Here is a 19728-nt window from a genome sequence, read left to right as displayed (position 1 = left end):
CTGTGTATTTGCACTCATGTTTATCAATGCTCTGGAAGACACTAGGTATTAGGCAAAGACTTTCAGAAAGGTGTCCCATCTTTTTATTTTTTCTAGTGAATTCAAAGCTGGTGAAAGACACTGTGTTGAAAACCCTTGGGAGTAAAACACTGCTTGAAAGGAAGATTAGTCTTATGCCTGTGCAAAGACCCAGTGAACAACAGGCCAGAGTTCAGTTCCCAGGTCTTGCGTTATCTCAGGCAACATCCTTAATTTTTGTGCACCTGTGTTCCATCTCATAAACGGGTATAAGTATCAAATAAGAAAGGGCTACTTGAAGGCCAGATGGGACCGTTGTAATTAAGTATTCTGACTTACTGCATCAAGCTACAGGCAGTAGAAATTCCCTGAATTAATTCCTAAATTACAACATCGCCAAACAGATAAACTCTTCGGAAAAACAAGCATCCCTTACTAGCAAATGGGGATGTCAATTTGAGTTTCTCTGTAATTCCAAAAAAGAAAACCCACTCCCAAAAGAACTGATGACAATTTCCTGCTGATCACTCCTGTCTTTTGAACCTTGTACAGCAGACTACATCAAGCAGGCTCCTCTACATCTCATATGGTTTTAGAGGGAATATGAGGCAGCTATCACTTAAATGCAGCTATATTTGACATTTCTACCTACAAAGCTGCATTGGTCATAGATCGTATCTCATCATGTCCAGCCAATCCAACTAGGCGAAAACAGCTTCTTGTAAGGACCTGGATTCATCTCTTCCTTTGACACTATTTGACACTAAGGTTTAACAGTGCCAATTTTTTTGCAGCTCTTTGTGATGTTGACTCTTGCCCAGTGGGATCTGCATAGAAACTAACCAACTCATTTTATGCAGGGTACAGAACAGCCAGAGAGCTGTGAAGCTGCTACTTCTCCTCACACTCTTCTGATAAAATATCTGATTCCAGTACGGTAGGACATAGTAATAAAAAATAGGCTAATAATGGAACCAGTCTGTGGTACAAAACAGAGTAACTACTTTAGCTAACTAAACATACTTCCTTTCCTAAACCAACATCGCAACATGTTGTTTCAGCTACTACACATCTCTTTTGGAGTATTTTCCACTGATTTAAAGGGAATAATCAAATTTCTACGAGAGCAGCACAGATGAATTGAAGGAACGACAAAGTGGATTTGGGGAACAGGAGAGGTCAGCTGGGGAAAACACTCCAAAATCAGCCCAATTTTAAGTTCACTTATGAAAGGAACAGTAGCATGAAGTTACCATTTGATAGCAGTACTGTTCGGATGTGGCAGGAAGACATCAGCTTGTTTTTCTTGAAGTAGTCTAAATGGATGTGATTTACAGATGCTGGGAGCTGCAAAGTGACAGCAAAGGCAGGTAAACACCTACTTTAATATCTCTAACTAGATGTTGCAGTTCTGTCATAACAACATATATTCCAGGCAGAATGACTTTTCACACTGACAATGTCACAAGGTAGTTTCAGTTCAGTGGGTATAAGACAATGTAAATAAACCAAACTCAGCCTGTGTCTGATACAATTAAACAAATGACATATGGAAAAAAAGAAACTATAGCTCTACTGTATTTTATTGTCAGGTCTTCTAAATTAGTCCCATTCTGTATTTCTTCTATCAAGTTAGGCACTAATGACGGACAGAGGGAGAATGAATATGAAAAAGAAAAGAATTTAGGAAGGGTAGCAAGGACATACTGCATATTTCCAAGACATTTCCATAATGCAACAAAATTATTACACCACTAGATTGCAACTAAAATACATCCTTCTCAGTGAAGAGATGTATACTTACCTCCACAGCTTTGATTATACCTTCAGATTTACGAGATTTTCTTTCTAAAACACTAGCTAGTCCTTAAAAAAATTGCAAAACTAACTAAACCTACTATCCACATTTGTTGAGGCAATAAATAAATACTCATTTGTTGAATTACATTCTATTTTAAGTTGATTTTATACACCATTCTAGCTATGGATAACATCAAACCATATTAACTAGTGTTAGTTATTTTGCCCCACTGTTTCGTGGTTTCATGCCCATAAACAAGAAAGGTGATTTTCTGTAATTACTACAGCTATTATTTATGGATTTCTTTTTAATTTTTTTTTTTTTGGTGGAACCCTTTAGTATGTTGATTTCAAATGAAGGAATGATACACAGCAAACAGGAGGAACTCAAACTGCTATAGGCTATAGTACTGTGAGACACATTTTTAAAAAACAAACAAACAAACAAAAAAATCACAAAGCAAGCAAGCAAGAAAGAAATGTTAAAACCTCAAGCCATATTTGATCCTAAATTCAGAGCCAAAATCCTTTAAAGTATGGGGAGATCACACAACTCCCTCAGCAGAATTCTAGGCTGGGCCACAGAACCCACGGCTTCATGCCATCAAACCTAATCTTTGTTTGAGATCTGAAACATTCTCTCCAACAGTTTTCAGTCACATTGCAAAATTGTGAGAGGAAGATGAAAGGCAGATTCTTCCCGCCTCTCTTAGACTAACCCCAGGGCCTAGAAACATCAGGACTTGATTTAACCAAACACACACAGGGCCAGAAAAATGATGACTGATACTAGGACTTGACTGACATGCAGAAGACTTCATCTGATTCACGGTTTTCCAACACAATCATTGGATCACCTCAGACCCTTGAGCAGATTGTGCCTAGCCAGCCAAAAAGCATCCCCTCGCTGGCCAAAATGACAGCAAAGTCAGCAGAGTCTCTGTCAGTCAAAATGCATCCTCACTGGGGAAAAGCACATACATTACCAAATAAACAGCAACTTCACAACTTCAAACAGGCAACATCTTCAAGAAGCTAAGCCCCTGGGGCCTTCTCCCTATAAGGCAACTTATCCTTGCAGAGCTACTACTAACAAAAAAGGCCTCTAGACCTTCCTTCTTAATCAGCTGAAGTCCTCTCCACTGCATCTCTCTTCCAACAAATTTCCTGTCTCAGTCTGTACCACATAAAGGCTGGACCAAGCTAAACCTGCTGGCTCCCAAACAGGCTTCTTAAGCCTCTAGCAAATCAAGAGTAGGATATTTGTTTCCAAATCTCCAAAGGAGGATTAGGCAGGGAGATTATAATCCTAACCAGCCTCACACCTGCCACTCATTCTTAGTGAAGGAGAGATGCATTTTCATAACTGGAAATTACTAGCAGATGAACCTCTGTCCAAGGGAGGATATCACAGATTACAGTTGCTAGTGCCCTTGTTTCTTGGCTGCACAGGAAAAAAAAGCTTTCTTTCTGTGAAACAAAAGAGTGGATATAATTGTTTGCTTTAGTTCCAGTGACATTGTTCCCTTCCTTTGCCATTCTTTTTTGTCAGTACCATCTCTCAATAATTGAGCCTGATCTGAGGAAGAACTAAGAGCAGTTGGGCTATCTTCTGAAAATTTCTCCCTTCATGTCCCTTTATTTCAGTGCCCCGAACAAAAAATTAGGTCAGTGAGAGGCTTTTTCATATATGCTGTCCAACCTGCTTTGATCATAAACTCTTTGCATTTTATATGATTTTTACATATAAGTCCTATTGTAATGATGTCAGAGCCTCCAAATATAATTTTAGAACAAATAAAAGCAGTAATGTTCAGAGAACCATTTATCTTTATACCGTAGGAGTTTCAGCAGTGCTGTTGTTACTTCTGAGGGGGAGTTGTGCAGGCTTCTTGTCAATTGGTTTAGGTTGCCTAAACAAAGCCAAATTGGTCTTACCATCTCCAGCTGCTGCTGCTGCTGACTGCATGTACTGCTTTCTCTACGTTTACTTTAATCCATCAGCCAAGAGCAAAACAATTTTCCTTCGGTGCACCTCCTACAAATAGGGTATGGGAAGAAGAAAAAAAAAAACACACACAAAAGAAAAAAAACCAAACACATCACTTGAAGCATCTTTACATGTAATAGTAACAGTCTCTTGGTGCCATCATCAGCCATGGCATTTCATTCACACAGAACACTTGTGGGCACATCACATATGCTTTTCCATTCAATGTATTTTTAAATGTTTCCCAGGCAACTGTTTCAATACAATATGCCTCCTTGGCAACCTGGTACCCACAAATGCCATGCCAGTCTCCCTAGTCCTCTTTTTAGGTCTTCCCATCTTGGCATATGAATGTCACAAGGCTTGATTTTCTATATACAGCCACAGAGGTACTGATCTGTCCTTGTACTTGAAAAGGGAAGGCTGAATTGAAAAGATGAGTTGTGCACTGGACTCTGAACATTAACAAATTCAGGCTCTGGCAAGCTACCAGAGGAAGCAGGTTTCAAAGGCAATGACTTTTCATTGAAAAGACTATGTTACCTACAACTAAATTTAGGGAGAGCCTACAGAACTGTCTCTGGAAACAGCAATGAGCCTGCACTTCTCAAATTGAAACTGCATGTCATCTTTGTTCTCCTGACTATGCTAAAGGAAGTCTTACACAGCTTTCTTAATTTTGTGGCTTGAATTGTAATACATCATGTTGATGAAAATAGTCAGACTTTCCTGTTTCACTACAGACAGTGATTACCACTATACTGAGTGAGCCAATATGATTGAGTTACTCTTTCCAGTGCTGCATTTGCTGCCACTAGGCTGTAGGAGATACACCGTAAAGTCCATTTGCTACAGAAGCTTTCACTGATGCTCTATATGTACTTCTGTCTCCTGTGGTATCTTTGGGGACGTTTTCCTTTATGACATTTAGCAGAATGGACATGCTCATCCTTGAGTGAAGTCACAGACTATTTGACAAGGACAAAAAATTATCAACATATACTCCTAAACCTAGCACTGATTAGATAAAATAATTAAAACATATTATTATGTTTCAATTTTCTAGCAAGGCACAGTTTATTCTGAACATTTTTATCTGATACAGAAGCTATCACTACAGAACCAAAGACATTTCAGAAGGACTAAAACTATCTGTGAGCATCAGTCACCATAAAAAAAAAAGTTTTAATAAAAACTGCACGTTTTAGTCTCAAAGTGGTACATTAAAAAAAAAAAAATAGCTCATGCATGCAATTACATCAGGCTCTGAGAGGAACCTAGCAGAAACTATGGCATCTCTTCTTCATTGATTACTCCATAACAACAGCTGAAAATTACAATTTTTCCAGGCTATAAAACGCCTAGCACTCCAAATTCTACACCGGCAGCAAAAATCTCCTCCCTGTCTGTGAGCTGTTGTATCTGTAATAGAGACCCTGCATTACCAAGCTTTCTAATTCTTCCCAAATGCAGAAGCTCTCATTCAATGTTGCAGCTGTTGGGTAGGAAATCAGAAATAGCAGAAGGCGGATTAGTTGATAATGTACCAGTTCTTCCCCAGCAAATGCTGGCACCTGCGTTTTACACTCTCCTCTTTCCCTCAGCCCAGGAAAAGATCACTTGGTTTGTTTGGCAGGCAATTTATAGGCTTTAGTGATTGTGGAATTGCGAAAGGATTAGAATATGTTATAACAGCCCCTTCTTCCTGAGAGCAAAAGTTAAAACTGAGGCCCACTTTACAGCAAGAATCAGGAACCATGTAAGTAAAGATTAAGTGTGTGCAGCTTGATGAGACTCTACAGGGAATAGATAACTACACATGCTGGCACTCCATTTACAAGGAAATCCCTAAAGATAATCTGTAGAAGCATTCTAGCTTCCAAAAGCTCAAATCCCTTGACCACTGGCTCAAATCCAGTCAAGGCTGATGATAATAAAGACTACTCTGCATTTCTAGGAGAACTTCTTTCTAACACCACAAAACATTCTAATTATTAAATTATGCAAGACCCAAAGTCAAGCAAGAAGTAATAGGATTTCCATGTCATTGGAGGAAACAGTAGATATGATCTTGTGCAACAGGGCAGAACCAAGAACAGGTCCTATTCTACACTTCACCTTCATGCTGTAAAAACATTACCAATTCCGGAAAGATGCAGATGAAAAATACTGAGTACACACAATGGAGAACGATTTCTATAAAATGCTAGCTTCAAATCTACAGGTAGTTACAGAAGCAGATAGAGCAAGAATGAAAACATTCACTGACACGCCTGCCCTCATAGGTTATAATGGGTATGCAGTAAACAGATAACAAAGAAAAAAAAAAATCTTACAGCATCAAGTTTTCAGTTAAATCCACAAAATACAAAAACAACTACAAGCTCTAGTTGCTACAGAAGTACAGTTTTTCCCTTTTGCTTTTTACAATCCACAGCTGTAGTAATAATTTTCACTATTCTTTTTATTATACTCTTTCATTTGTGGCCCTTACTGCACAATAACCATTTTTTATGCTCACCCATAATAAAGCTTTTGCAAATGCTATAATGCATGACTCACAGTACTAACAGTACCACACAGCAACACCTTCAGCATGAAAAACAGACTACACTTCTGATTGCTGTTTCAGAAGAAGTCATATCTAACAAAATAAATCTGTTGGTACAATGCACGATTGTCAAAGTAGTATCCAAGGGGTCGTAAGACATATAAATCGCTAACCCAAACATCACAGCAACAAAAGAAGGAACCCTGTGGCATAAACAATCATTAATATAGATACACCTAGAAATATGTACAGAGGCCTGCAGACATTAGCTCAATCTGATAGCTTTCACTGCCCCTCAGATTTTTTTACAGTAAGATTTTTATATTGTTTGCTGCCGCCAAGTGGTGATAATCAGTGCTGTGCCTTATAATTCATAGCAGTCATGAAGGCTGACAAGTAAAAAACCCAAAATGAAATATTTTGTGGTTTGTCTTCTTCACTTAGCATCAGCAGTTGTGAAATCAAATTTCTACCCCTCCTCTGTCACCTCATTTTCAACCACTTACATGGCTGATCCCATCTTTCAATCTACACTTTTTCTTTATTTTCACAGGCTTCCTCTTGCTATTCTTTGCTCTGTGTCAGCTGCCACCACCATCTTTCTTTCCACAGCAGGCCTAAAATCTTCAGATTCAAATTTGCCCCTTGCCTCTGTTCAGCTTACCTTGTTCCGCCTGGAACTTTTGGGAGAATGCCTTTCCTGACAAAGAGGGAAAGGAGGACCTGTTTCCTGGAATCTCATTTCATCTCACTGGGAAGCAGCTTCTAAACGGCAACAAAAATGAAAGGCAGAATACTGTAACAGTCCTGGTATTTCTTGGGTACTGCAGTAGCTGTAACAAATATTAATATGGGATAATGCTAGTCTGCATGACAGTGATTGGCTTTTTCATTGTCATTTCTTTCTTCCTGAATTTCAATCTCATTTTTGTCTGCCTATCACATAGCAGAAATGCTAGCACTCTAGTATGGCTATTGTTTTTTTATTATTTCTATTTTTCAGCTGGGCTATCTACTGTAGAAACACAGTTCCCATTAGTAACCAAACACTTTACACTTCTAAGATTTTTATCCACACTCCTGCACAAAAAGAAAACCCATTAACACTCTTCTAATGTTAAAAAATTAGTTATTATATAGAGTAAAACACATTACCTCACTCCAGATATGGACTCGCAGAATCACAAGGTATCTGAGTTAACACAGGAAAGCTGTAAACTGGACTGAGCCTCCCAGATCTCTGGCTGCACTCTAACTGAATCATCTTCAGCCTGTAACACAGTTGGAGGTGGCTGTCTGGCTGTACCTGTCACTTCTCAGGTTAAATCTACCAATCTATTTCAAATGTGAATGTATGGACTCTGATATCTGAATGCCATTTTCCTGGTTCAGATCCGTTCAAGACATGTAGAAATGCATGTCAACTGTTACTTAATACACTTTTGGTGGCCTGTGTGCCCAACAATTCACAGGCATAACTTTGAATACCGTGCTGCAGTCAATACTGATACCTCCTTTTCAGTCTGAAGAGTCCAAGGATGAAACAGTCCACAAGACATTCAGTGCTGCATAAATGCAGTTATAGAAAAGGAACATGAACTTGGATTCATCTTTTACCAGTAATAGATTGGTTTTATGAAAAAGAGCACTCTGTACCTGTTCTCCCTCATAAACACTTGTTATCAAACAGAACTTTTTATTTCTTTCTACAATTATATTCGTATCAATTGTGAAGAATTTAATCAGCAGAGTTACTTTCTGATCCTTTTATCTACTGCTGGAAAATGATGAAGAGTGTCATCATTTCTCTATTATGTCTGGTTTTGAAAAGGCTACAGCCCGATTAGCCTGTCTATCCATTTCAAAAACTACCAGTGACGGTTCCACTCTAACAAGTGCTTTATTTCAAGTCACCCAGCGACATGCCTGCCAAAAAAGACAAACTATATCACTTCAACAGATACTTTACTGAAAGAGAAATCAGGTCGGAGATACGCTCCCAATCTACTTTACTATTTGGATTAACAATCTTTGGCTTCAGCCCAATCTACTTTACTATTTGGATTAACAATCTTTCGCTTCAGCCTTATACTACAGCAAGCAGACCCCGGGTATCAGTACAAAACCCAGTTGAGCGCTGCTGAACAGAGCTGAGCCCACCGCCATTTTGTCCCACTCAACCAAAGCCTGGAACATTCTGCGTTCTCTGACTGGCCCAGCCCGAGGACTACCCAAGACGCCGTGGTGACCCTACACAAAACTATCACGCTGCATTTCCACAACGGCCGCTCCACATCCAAGCCCCGCATACACCAAACCGCTACAAAATACATAAAGTTCAAGGAGTAAAGATAATAGGGAAAGGATGGCTTTCGAGGCGGACAAGCACCTAGCAGCTGAGGGTACTACAGGCCCCGTCGAGCTCAGCGCGGCGCTGACGGCAGCGGAGGGGCTAAGAAAGGGCGGGTTTGTCCTCAAGAGAAGGGCGGGTTTTCCCTCAGGCGGCGGCGGGCGGCCGTCTGCTGCCCTCCCCTCCCGCGTCGTTCAGTCAGGGCGGCTCCGCGGCCGGCCGGCCCACCCAGAGACCCTGCCCTGGCAGCGAGCCCGTCGGGAGGAGGAAGAGGAAGAAGAAGAGGAGGAGGAGGAGGAGGAGGAGGAGGAAGAGCCGTCGGCCCTCTCCGCCCGCCCTCCCGCGGACGCCGGCGAAGGGAGGGGGAAGCTGTGAGGCGGAGCCGTTCCCGCCCAGCGCGCGAGCACGGCCCCTCGCCCGCCTCCCGCCCAGAGCGGGGCTGTAGCAGGGATCTCCCCCCCGCCGCCCTCGCCTCAGGGCCATGTCTGAGGAAGGAGCCGCCAAACTGCGCCTCAAACCCAGGAAGGCGCCGCCAGCCTGCAACCGGGAGCCCAGCCCTGGCCGGGAGTCCCCCCGGCCGCCTCAGTGAGTCCGGGGGCGGGTGAGGGAATGGCCGCCTCAGTCGTCCCCCCCCGCCCCCTTCCGCTTTCCCGCCGGGGCCTGGGCGGCCGCTGGAGGCCGGAGGGCCTCGCCTGAGGCGGTGAGGGGTCGGGCGGGACACGCTGTTGCCGGTGTCAGTCGCGTTAGAGAAGGGAGAGCTCAGCCCTCCGTCGGCCCCTGTGCCGTAGAGCTGCGGCTGGGTCTTCGCAGTCACGCTTTTAGCACGTTGCTGATGTGTTAAAGGCTGCTTCGTAAAACACCGCCTGTAGCGCCTTTAAAAAAATTGAGAAGCCGGCTGCAAAATAAAGCGCACCGGGCCCTGTGCCTTCTGCGCGTTCTTTGGGACAGAGTAGCACCGGTAAGGACGGGGCCCGTGAGAAACGTTAACGTATGAAAATTAAGTTTTCTTTCTTCAGAATAAGGCTCACAGGAGACCAGAAATAATTCCTTTTTTTCCAGCCCTCGAGCAAGGGAGGGTTGAAGAAAGGTGGGGTGAAGAGGCAGTGAGTGGTTCGGTTCTTGTTTCAGCCTGTTGGGGTGAGCAAGCCTGCTGTCTGCTGTGCCCCCTCCAAAAACAGACTTTGAAAGGCTGATCGCTCCGCTTTTCAAGGGCTTGTAAGACTTGTCTCTAATTTCTTCTCAGTGCAGCATCATTCCTGGACAGTGACCCAAGAAAACGCATCAGTAAGAAGCAGAAATGCTGGAAGTAGTATTCTGACATTAACAATCCATCCTTCTCTTGAAATTGTCTTTATACAGCATTACTAGTATAAAAACCTTTTAATTTATAGTTACTTTATAGTTAAACCTTCCTAATGCCTTTCTGGGATGCATTAGATCAAATTATATAGAAAAATTATCAGTTATTTCAAATGGCAGTATGGGATTGGCCAAGCATACATGGGAACCAATGCAATTGCCATCCTGGGTGCAAACCATGTGCTCCGCAGGTGTCAAGTTCGGTATTTGAGATGAAAAAACAGTGGCTACACTTAACTGTTTCACTGGGAAGTGAAGACAGTAATAAATACACCTGTTACAAGTAGAAAGCAAAGCTTTTAGACATTCTTTAAAAAAAATTGATAATTTTCTTCATAGTTGTATGAGTTACCAAGTCACGGCAAGCTATAAAAATTAGTTTATGGGCTAAATAATGTCTCTGTATACCAGAAAAATCTTGTTGTAGGCTAGATGGATGGTCCCTTGGTGAACAAATAATATTATAAACAGCTAAATCTTTTTTTCTCCATGGGCCATCTTGCCTGTCTTTTAAACTAAAAAATCTGCATTTGTATACTTGTGCCTACAAAGGCTTTTTACCTGCCTCTCTATGGTTTGATCATGGCAAAGCTGTCATATTATTCTTGGTTTAGCAGACGTAGTGCTACTTGATCAAAAGAAAATAGGTAAGGATGGAGTTTTATGTTGTACAAACTGAAAAGTTATACACATTTTCAATCATAAAATCCCTACCTTGTGCTTAGCCATTTAGAAAAGGAAAGAGGTCACCACACTTAGCCATTGAATTGGGCTGAAAGAGGTTGGTGCACTGTCAGCTACTGGAAGTTAATTTTAAAACTTCTGCTTTGATAAATCACAGTTAAAGATAGCTATGTTTTTTGAAGAATCAGCTTTACAGGAGGGGTAAATCAAATTAAGAGGCAAACTAATAGCAATACAGCTTCCCTCTCTCCCACCCTCAAACTACTGGACTGTCTCTGTCTTTACAGTACAGTGACTGACAGATGTTCCTGGTTTGAAAAAGACGACTTAAATGAGTGTGAAAAACCATGGATTTTGTTACTGAACACCATCAGTCAAGATTTACAATGCACAAACTGGCAAACAGTGCCCAGTTTTCCAGAGTTCTTCGGAAAGGTAGTGTGCTGTATCCTTGTTTGCACTTTGTGCACTGCTTACAGTAGGGACAGTCTGAATGAGGACATTAACAGTAATAGCTTTTAAATAGATGATGGTTTTGAGCTCTTCAGTCTCTACATAGAGTTGTGTGACTTTGCATTGTGTGGCAGGTCGTGTAAAGACAACTACTGGGGGCTTTTTTTGCAGCATGGCAAATTCTTTACAAGATTTTGCTGGAAAGAGGTAACCTGTGTAAGTATACTGACTGCTCATAAGCACTAGCATCTCCCTAACTGAATGAAACTGGAAAAGGCAAACGTTAACTGAGAGGTTAATTACACAGAAACAACCATTACATTGCTCGGACAGCATCAGGCAATAACACAAAAACCACAGAAATTTTTTTCCTGAACAGTAGCAGGTTGTTGTTTTCATCCTTGGTCTCTGTGGAACATATTAAAAAAGTACCCTGTTGTATCAATTTAGAAATGTTAAGGGAAGACACATAGTGCATAAACTCCAGGAAGTTCTTGATTGCTTTACAAGCACTGGAGATGGATGTAAATAAAATGTTCTTTTCTTCAATGTAGTTTAGCCTTCTCAGTATTTGTAATATGTTCAGCCTTGGCTTTATGTATTGATTGAACTGCACTTGTTTGAAGTCACTGTGTGTGTGTGTGTCATAGAGTTCTGAGGAAGAGAGTCTACAAAAACAAGAAGTCTTTGCAATTGGAATGAAAGACTTTCAGTGGGTATCATTCCCATCTTTTTGCAAAGAAAAACATCTAAAACCAAAGGATCTTGGCTCCCATCAGCTAACACAGAGCCAGATCGACCACTTACATAAAGGACAGGGCGAAGCAGATAAACTGAATTTACATTCTACAGCTGAGAAAACATGCTGTGTAACTATTACACATCAAGCCAAAAATATGGTTGGGGAGGATACAAAAGGTATTTCAAAACCGGATGCAAATCCTAAATCATGTGAACTCACTCAACACGGAAGTTCTACACACCACTTGACATTGTCGCAAAGCTCTCCAAAAGCTTTTAGCTTTCAACAGCACTGCAGAGGAACTGTACAGAACAGCAGGGAAAACAGAAAAGAAAGTAATAGGAAAGAGCTCCAAATACAAACACATCAAGGGAATATTTCATTTGGTGAGGCCAGATACGTGTCTGCAGAAAAGCCACCGCCTCTTGTGAGTGTACCTGGAACTGAAAGCTGCAAGAAGATGGAAAATCAGAGTGAAGGATCTTCAACTCTTGACAGTTGTCCAATGTGTCTGATGAATTTTAGTGGAACGTAAGTATTTTTTTTTTTTTAATAACTTCACAGTATACAAAACCCAAAATGGTTTTGGATGCATTCTCTATATACAAAGTAATGAAAATAGACAAAACTTCTACCGTGAAGTACTTTTTAACTGTCAGAATTACCTACTTCTAGTTTACAAGTTCACAAGTTTACAATTACTAGATTATACTGCTTCAAAGAGAAAGCTAAGTTTGAGCTCTCTGGTGAACGTTGCTAGTATATGCAGAATGAAGATTTTTAAATACTTGAGTATGATAAGACTTTGAGATATTTGTATCATAATCTAAAAACCATTCCAGTGCAGCATTCTTGATAGTTAAAACCTAATTTTAGAGCTAGATGGATTAATCTCCTACCTGTCACTTTCTCTTCAAGATCTAGACTTCACTGTTACACCGTATTGCTACCTGTTCAGCAAGTACCTGGATGCCTTTGGCTAAGCAACTGTACTCTTAGTTTTATATTTAGCTTTCAAGGTCTAGGCAAGATGGAAGGAAGCAGATTTTTCTTATGCAAGCTCTGATTAGTACAACTAAATGAGACTTCAGTCCTCTGTTGCTGTCAGGCTACCTTTATTAAAAAAATCCTCCCTTCCAGCAATTAAGTATCTACTCTACAATAAGAATTACATTGTCTCTTGAAATTACACTGTTTAATAGTATTTAAACTGTCATAGTTGCTGAAAACATGCTTTTCAACAGATCCTCTACCACTGTAAGACGTATTGGCTGCAATTGTCTTTTCTTTCTTTTGGAGGCTGAACAAGGAGACAAAAGGATGGCTTCATTAATATTTATAGAATTGTGGTCATTATATCGAAGAGATTTAGGCAGAAAAGCTAAACATATTTCAGGTCTTCATATTCAGTTCTGTGCTACTGGTAACCCTGTGCTGATTAGGATTAGTTTCAATTTTTATAGAAGCCACTTTACAAAAAGCTTTTGTAATATGGGCGCATCACAATCACAAAAAAAGCCTTCCAAAAAAGGAAACTGAAAGCAGATGTGAGAAAGCATCCTTCCTCTATCAGAAATCTCATTTCCTGTATCCTCAAGTTGGATGGGGAATAAAGTAATGGTTTTCTATCTTGTATCAATAGCCTAATGGTTCCAAGGATAGCATTACTTGTCCTGAATATATGGAGTGTGAGCAGTCTTCCAGTAAATGACATTATCAGACTATCTAGCAGCAGGTAATAGCAACTACAAGAGTTTGTGGCAGACTGAAATGCTTCTAAGCATAGGAATGACTTACCCGTTAGCTATTAGAACAGTTTTGCAATTGTTTAGGTGAAGAATAGTGGAAATAAAAGCATTTGACTTTGTTTCTCACTGAACAAATTCTCTGTATTTGCAGACTGTCACAATTGGATATTGATGGCCATCTTGCCAGGTGCTTGTCTGAAAGTGCAGATGATGTAATGTGGTAAATCCTGAAGAATGAAGAGCAAAGGAACAAGGCCAAGGATGAACCTTTCTCAAAGGAAAAGGAAAAATGTGTCAAGGAAGTACATCCTCGTCTCAGACTTGCTTAAAGATCACAAACCAGTAACTCAATAGAAGGTCAAGTGCTACCTGCCTGTTTGGGGTCTTTTTATTTTAAGTCCTCTCAAATGCATGTAAAGTAGTTCTAGTTCTGAAAATGGTGCTATAGGATATCCCAGAGACCCCTGGGGAAATCCATCTTGGTACTTCTGGAATCTGGGTACTTCTGAAAAAAAAAATGTACTATTGTAAATCCCTGAAGAACCTGTTTTGTCTGATGCACCATAGTTCTGAATTTCTAAGTGTAGAAGAAAGCAGCTGAACAAAAGATAACTGTTACTTAATCTAATGCAAAAGTTTACTGACCTCTTTTTTTCCTAAACAGGTAATCTGTGAAGATAAGCTTAATTAAAAAGTCATTCAAGCTTAGTACTTTTCATTATTTTAATATCTAAGAACTTCTATGACTGTACAGTTGAGTCTGTGAGTATATGTTAAAAGAAAACACAACCCAGACCAAATAAAGGGTGTGAGGTTTTTTTATCTTTCTGAAGGAACACAGCTAAATTCATAACCTTACTTTGCGTAGGTTTCTATGTTGGTATCTACTTGATTAATATGACTAGTCTAAACCAATTAGGCTCCCGAACGAACACTTCTCCTGCCCGTTTCACAATACTGAAATGCAAAGCAAAATTTAATATAGTCAGTCAGCCAAACCAGCTTCTTTTTGAATCAGTTCCACCCCCCACCCCCCTGAGAAACCATCAATGTTTGAGAATAAAGAACACCTGAGAGTTTGTTTTGGCTAGAAGGTATTCAGAAGACTCATCTACTGTTTTGGTAACTTCTTAATAGTAGCAGGTAAATATTTTGTAAGCTTGAGAAAATCAGCCTTTTCCGTGAGTGACAATAAATGACATTTAGTGGTAGTTTAGTAACAACAAATGGAAGGGATGAAATAAACTGGAGTAGGTTGTTCATTTCTCCCAAGTACAGTTAATTGTTTACTGAACAGGGTATCTTATTCATGCAGTACACTGTGTCTCCAGTCACAGCCTTACAATTCAAATTCATTTCTTGTCAAAGGGCCATATGCAAGAGTAGTACAATTGTGCCTGTTTCAGCTACTTTGATCACAACTGCCTTCACGTACAGTGAAGAAGAGCGCAATTCAGATTAACAAACTTCAGTAGCTGAATGGTTTTCCATCCTGACAAACCTGTGCCCTGGACCTCAAAAACATACACAGTTCAGGTGCAATCCAAAGATACAGAATTAACACAGAATACAGTATCAAAATACAGGAAGAATCCTATAGATTTAATTTACAATGGGGTCTCTTTAAAAAGTGCAAGTTGGACATGGCTCAGTTTACTGATAAATAATAACAGTCTATTAACTTTTTCATTAAAGTCTTTAATAGATGTGCAAGAATATAAATGATCTTAGCTGTTATGGATTAGTATACCATCTTCTGCACAATTAAAACTGGTCAGCAAAGATCCCAACTAATTAATTATACAAAACTACAAGAACATATTTACTGTTTTACAATCATTAAATTAGCTAGAATTTTCATTTACTATTTCAAATAAGACAACTATATATCATTACCAGATCCATTTGTAATATATTAGGATTTTTTTTCCAAACCACACATTTAATTACATCCTTCATTTTCTTTTATTTATAAAACAAGTACTTTATATAAAAAATTTCCCCTTCATCATGAACAGAACATTATTCAAACACTTGCACACGAGCAACCAAACTTGTATCCAGCAAACTATTTGGCAACACAGCAACATTGTAAATGCCTGTAAATTTTTAAAATAAAGTCAAGTAGTCTTTACAATGTTTGTTTAGCAAATGTGTCTTTCTGTTCTTCCTTCCCTCCCTCCCAAAATGTTCTGAAACCTAGAAAAAAGGTTAAAAAAAACCCAACCCACATTTCTAATATTTCCATTTTAAAGTCCTATGCCCTGGCATGTCAAAGGACAGCTTAATCTGTCATACTTCCATTCATGAGCTGCCTGCAGTCACTCTGATAACTATCGATTAGTTTTATTACCAGGGGAGTTGAAAACACTGAAAGAAAAATTATTCAGGGTAAATAAAGTAATTGCCAGGGAGAAGGGAAGAAAGGAATAATTTAAAAATGTCAGATTACATTTAAAAGGTAAATGTTTCTTTTAGTAAAGTATCTAAAGTCCAGGCATTTGAGGCAAGTATTTCTTACTGGTTAAATTACTTAGTGCTGATTAAAACATATTTTGCTTAATATGAAAAGCTACAGTCCAACAGAGAGAAACCCACAACTTAAATCTGAATGCGATTAATATAACTAAATAACCACAGGTCTGCATAAGTGTGGCTAATGAAGGGATACAAAATGCACATTATTAATCAATGATGAATTGAAAATTTTAAACAATGTTTTGGCAGTCTTGTCCTAGCACCTCATGAGTTGGATGTGAATCCGAAAGATGTCATGTTCAGCACCTAATGCAATGCTGTACCCTGAGAAAACCATATGTTAATGTAAAGAAAGTGAAAGTGTTGCAATATATCCTGCGTTTAACACCAAATTAGGTGAGATGTCATGGCACAGGGTTTCTCTTTTTTTTTTTTTAATTTTTCCTTCCCCCCTATCTCTACAACCCACAAAATGTAGTTGAACCAAAATCTAGCAAAAAGAAATACTGCCTCTGCTGTTGTTACTTACAGAGGCAGGTAAAACTTCACAGCATCTGAAGTTTCAGATAGCAATGAACACTAATCCTAAAATGCAGCAACATGAGCTTTTCTAAGCTGATAAATTGTTAACCTTTTTTTGATGTAAATATACCCTTTGCCTGCCCTCCCACTCCCCCCAGTTTCCACAAGAAGGGATTTGATAGTTATCTTTTGCTTTATCCAATTTCTTAGGTATTAATTTTTCTTCCATTGAAAAAATTTACTACTTTGATGCAAATCATTTTACCAAAACATCCCATTCTCTTGTGTAGAATGATTAGTTATTAATATACACTGAGTAATTGAAAGCAGTTTATCGTAAGTAGGAGGTGTGCTTTATCAGGAAAGTATATTTTATATTATGGTTATTCTAGATTTACTATTTAAACTTTAAGGCTATGCTTTATTATGCTTTTGCTCTATTTCTGAATATTTGTATTGTTGATAAAAATACTTTTCAAAAGTCTAATATACAACACAACATCATTGTAGGTGTAGGCACTGCTTTAAGTATTTTCAGAAATCCTTTCTGTGCAAATTTAGTTTTCCTCAATCTATAAATTTTGGTAAATTTAGAGTTTAAGACAACAGATTTTGAAATTGATCCTCCAAATTCTAATTTGGAATTAATATTGCTGAGTCACTCTGCATTTCAAATTCTATAAAGATGCAAATGAACATTAGGCTGCAGCTGTGAACTATGTTTCGTATGTAAATGGTTACTTAATATTAACAAGCAGAACTTACCAGGTTTAAGAACGTTCCAAATATGTAATAATTCTTCAATGCAGTTTATCCATTTAGGCACTTAAATCTTGTACCCAAATTTATGTTTTGATTGCTAATAAAACACAACTCCTTTTAAATATATCTGAGACGTTTAGACAGGTACCACTTGTGAAAAAAGGCATCAAAAATAAGCTTCAACACCACTGTAATATATTTTATTCTTCAGGATGTTACACCGTAATATTCTTCAATTGGTAGCTCATTGCATCAAAAGTTTGTAGAAAGTGTGTGGATCTCAAAAGTTTTTCAGAATCTCCTTTTCCAGGGATGCAATGAACGCTTCAATCCTTCATGAAACAGGCACAAATTGCAAAGTCCTTCATTAATGAAGCCAGTTGTGTCAGCGCCCAGAACTTAAGAATCACTAAGTGGCAGAAGACACCCACTAAAATCATTATCTTCTTTGATTTTCAGCAGCAATTTTTTTTTTTTTTTAAATCATTGGTCTCCATCCAAAATCTTACAGTTCCCCAGCCTCGCATGCATATACTGTAGTTAAGGATAAATTTAAAGGTCATTCACATTGTCCACAACGAAGATGTCATTCCTTCATACTGTTTCTTCTGTTGACAGCAACAATGGGTTAATATATTCAAATCCTTCAAATTCTGACTGATCTATTCGCTTTATTATATCTCTGAAAAACAAATAAGAGCATTGATTTAGTTTTATCAATTGCAAATACTATTTTTGTTGCCATACTTTTTTTCAAATAACAACAAAATACCTTACAGCAATGTATGTATATGAAGTTGTACAGAAGCAATAAACTGAAAAAATAAAGTCTCTGAACATACAAATACCTAACACTAATATTTTATGCCACTACCTAAAGCAACGTAACTGGAAATTTTGAAACATCTGATAAAAAGTTTCTCCTGCCCTCCCAGTTAGGTGGCATGCATACCTATAGGGCCCAAAAAGAAGCATGTAATAACGTGACTGTTGTTTTACAATACCAGTTTACAAATAAAAAACATATTTTGCTGTCAGCAAGAGCTGCTAGTATTATATTTAAGATAAATACTACAGAAGAGTCAAGCACAAAGCTAATACTTTTTAAAAAAACACATATTGTATGCACAGAAAATCCAAGGAAAGACTTATACATTGATGTATATGAAAGAGAGAATTTCTTTTAAGATGTGATGTTCATAAAACTTCCCGCTATAGGTGCGCATACACTTGGTATTTGTCATTTTTTCGTCAGGTAAGAACCTGTGAAGCACAAATGTGCCTTGCAATTCTTTGGTATCATACAAACAGTAACTGAAGCACTTCACACTTTGGTTTCCATTCAGCTATTCACTTCATATATGCTGGACTCTTGAGAAAGAGAGAATCAGTTGTGAGCTATGGATCTATGATATATAGGTAACATTTTTATAAAATTCAAGCTTGAATGCCTAGGTACACAAATATCCACAATGAAATCTCCAAATATATAATTACTTGAGGATTAACACCTGCTACCCAAGAATGCAGTAAGAGAGAGACCCTGTAACAGTGAATTTATTGCCACTGGAGTAGACTCAATGGATTGCTAGTTACAGTGTTCATTTTTACCATCACAAATTTAATCAACCTTAACATTTACTTGTACAAAGAAAAAGTCCCTGACCAACTAGCTAATCCTGGGGTTGACCTAGGATTAGCAGGCACTTTATGAAAGAGGCTTTGAAACAGTATTGTCTTTCTTTCAGAGCAGTTTAGCTTTGTTAGGTAGCGACAAAGAAGAGGGAAAAACTAATAGAAGCCCATAGGCTGGAATGTGAAAATCTTGCGCCTTTAATTATGAAAGCCTTTGGATAGCATGCAACAGCCTCTGCTTGCCAATGTGGCATCCCACTACATGCAGTACTTCAGACAGTATCTAAGAAAGTAGAAATCATAAATCCATTATTAAAATCGCATTTCCAAAAGCAATACTTTAGAATCAGCTTTATTAAACATCTGATTAGACCCAAATATTCATTCTAGAACACCAACAATCAGTGGCTCTACAGACTTCAGTTAGAAATTGTAAAGAATGCAAAGTACTAGAAATTTAAGAGATAGGTTTTCTTCAAACAGGAAGCCAGGGAACAGGACAAAAGGCTGAATACATTTGGAAAATAATGCATTACAGTCTTCAGAGGACATCAAGTCAGATAAAGAAAAACAAACATACATATGAAATATACTGGGAAAATTTAAGTGTATAATATGCAAGCAAATCTTTGCTGC

The 19728-nt window shown here is 38.7% G+C and overlaps 3 protein-coding genes across 10 annotated transcripts in view; 1 reads left to right on the top strand and 2 right to left on the bottom strand.

Moving 5' to 3' along the window:
* SKI (SKI proto-oncogene) overlaps nucleotides 1-8837 on the bottom strand; it is a 153080-nt gene extending 144243 nt beyond the window's left edge. Inside the window, exons 1-3 of one of the 2 annotated variants that reach the window (XM_069782743.1) lie at nucleotides 7515-8837; nucleotides 7024-7124; nucleotides 3757-3856 (exon numbers count right to left, since the gene is read on the bottom strand). The gene's annotated coding sequence lies outside the window, so the exon portion shown is untranslated. Of the gene's footprint in view, nucleotides 1-3756; nucleotides 3872-7023; nucleotides 7125-7514 lie in introns of those variants that run through there. The other variant, XM_069782744.1, reaches the window with a different exon arrangement.
* A 130-nt stretch (nucleotides 8838-8967) lies between these two features.
* On the top strand, nucleotides 8968-14403 carry FAAP20 (FA core complex associated protein 20). 2 transcript variants are annotated; one of them, XR_011324500.1, is made up of 4 exons: nucleotides 8968-9294; nucleotides 11040-11187; nucleotides 11832-12478; nucleotides 13847-14403. XR_011324500.1 is itself a non-coding variant. In XM_069782760.1 (4 exons), exons 1-4 carry the CDS (start codon nucleotides 9191-9193, stop codon nucleotides 13917-13919), a joined length of 948 nt encoding a protein of 315 aa, XP_069638861.1. In that variant the 5' UTR covers nucleotides 8968-9190; the 3' UTR covers nucleotides 13920-14403. The 2 variants fall into 2 exon arrangements, 1 of the variants encoding a protein (XP_069638861.1); XM_069782760.1 differs by having other exon boundaries at nucleotides 11856-12478.
* A 969-nt stretch (nucleotides 14404-15372) lies between these two features.
* PRKCZ (protein kinase C zeta) overlaps nucleotides 15373-19728 on the bottom strand; it is a 71063-nt gene continuing 66707 nt past the window's right edge. For all 6 annotated transcript variants that reach the window (XM_069782746.1, XM_069782745.1, XM_069782747.1 and 3 more), the window contains one exon: nucleotides 15373-18139. In XM_069782746.1, the coding sequence (XP_069638847.1) occupies nucleotides 18052-18139 (88 nt within the window). In that variant the 3' untranslated portion in view covers nucleotides 15373-18051. The remainder of the gene's footprint in view (nucleotides 18140-19728) is intronic.

This window comes from Haliaeetus albicilla, chromosome 4 (genome assembly GCF_947461875.1).
Source record: "Haliaeetus albicilla chromosome 4, bHalAlb1.1, whole genome shotgun sequence".
NCBI classification, from domain to species: Eukaryota; Metazoa; Chordata; class Aves; order Accipitriformes; family Accipitridae; genus Haliaeetus; species Haliaeetus albicilla.
Note: the sequence above shows the minus strand (reverse complement) of the source record. Positions and strands in the feature narration are given on the sequence as shown.

Coding starts and splice junctions, on each gene's coding strand:
- FAAP20 (XM_069782760.1), top strand. CDS start 9,191: ATGTCTGAGGAAGGAGCCGCCAAACTGCGCCTCAAACCCAGGAAGGCG. Junction 9,295..11,039: donor GAGTCCCCCCGGCCGCCTCA/GTGAGTCCGGGG, acceptor CTGTCTTTACAG/TACAGTGACTGACAGATGTT. Junction 12,479..13,846: donor CTGATGAATTTTAGTGGAAC/GTAAGTATTTTT, acceptor CTGTATTTGCAG/ACTGTCACAATTGGATATTG.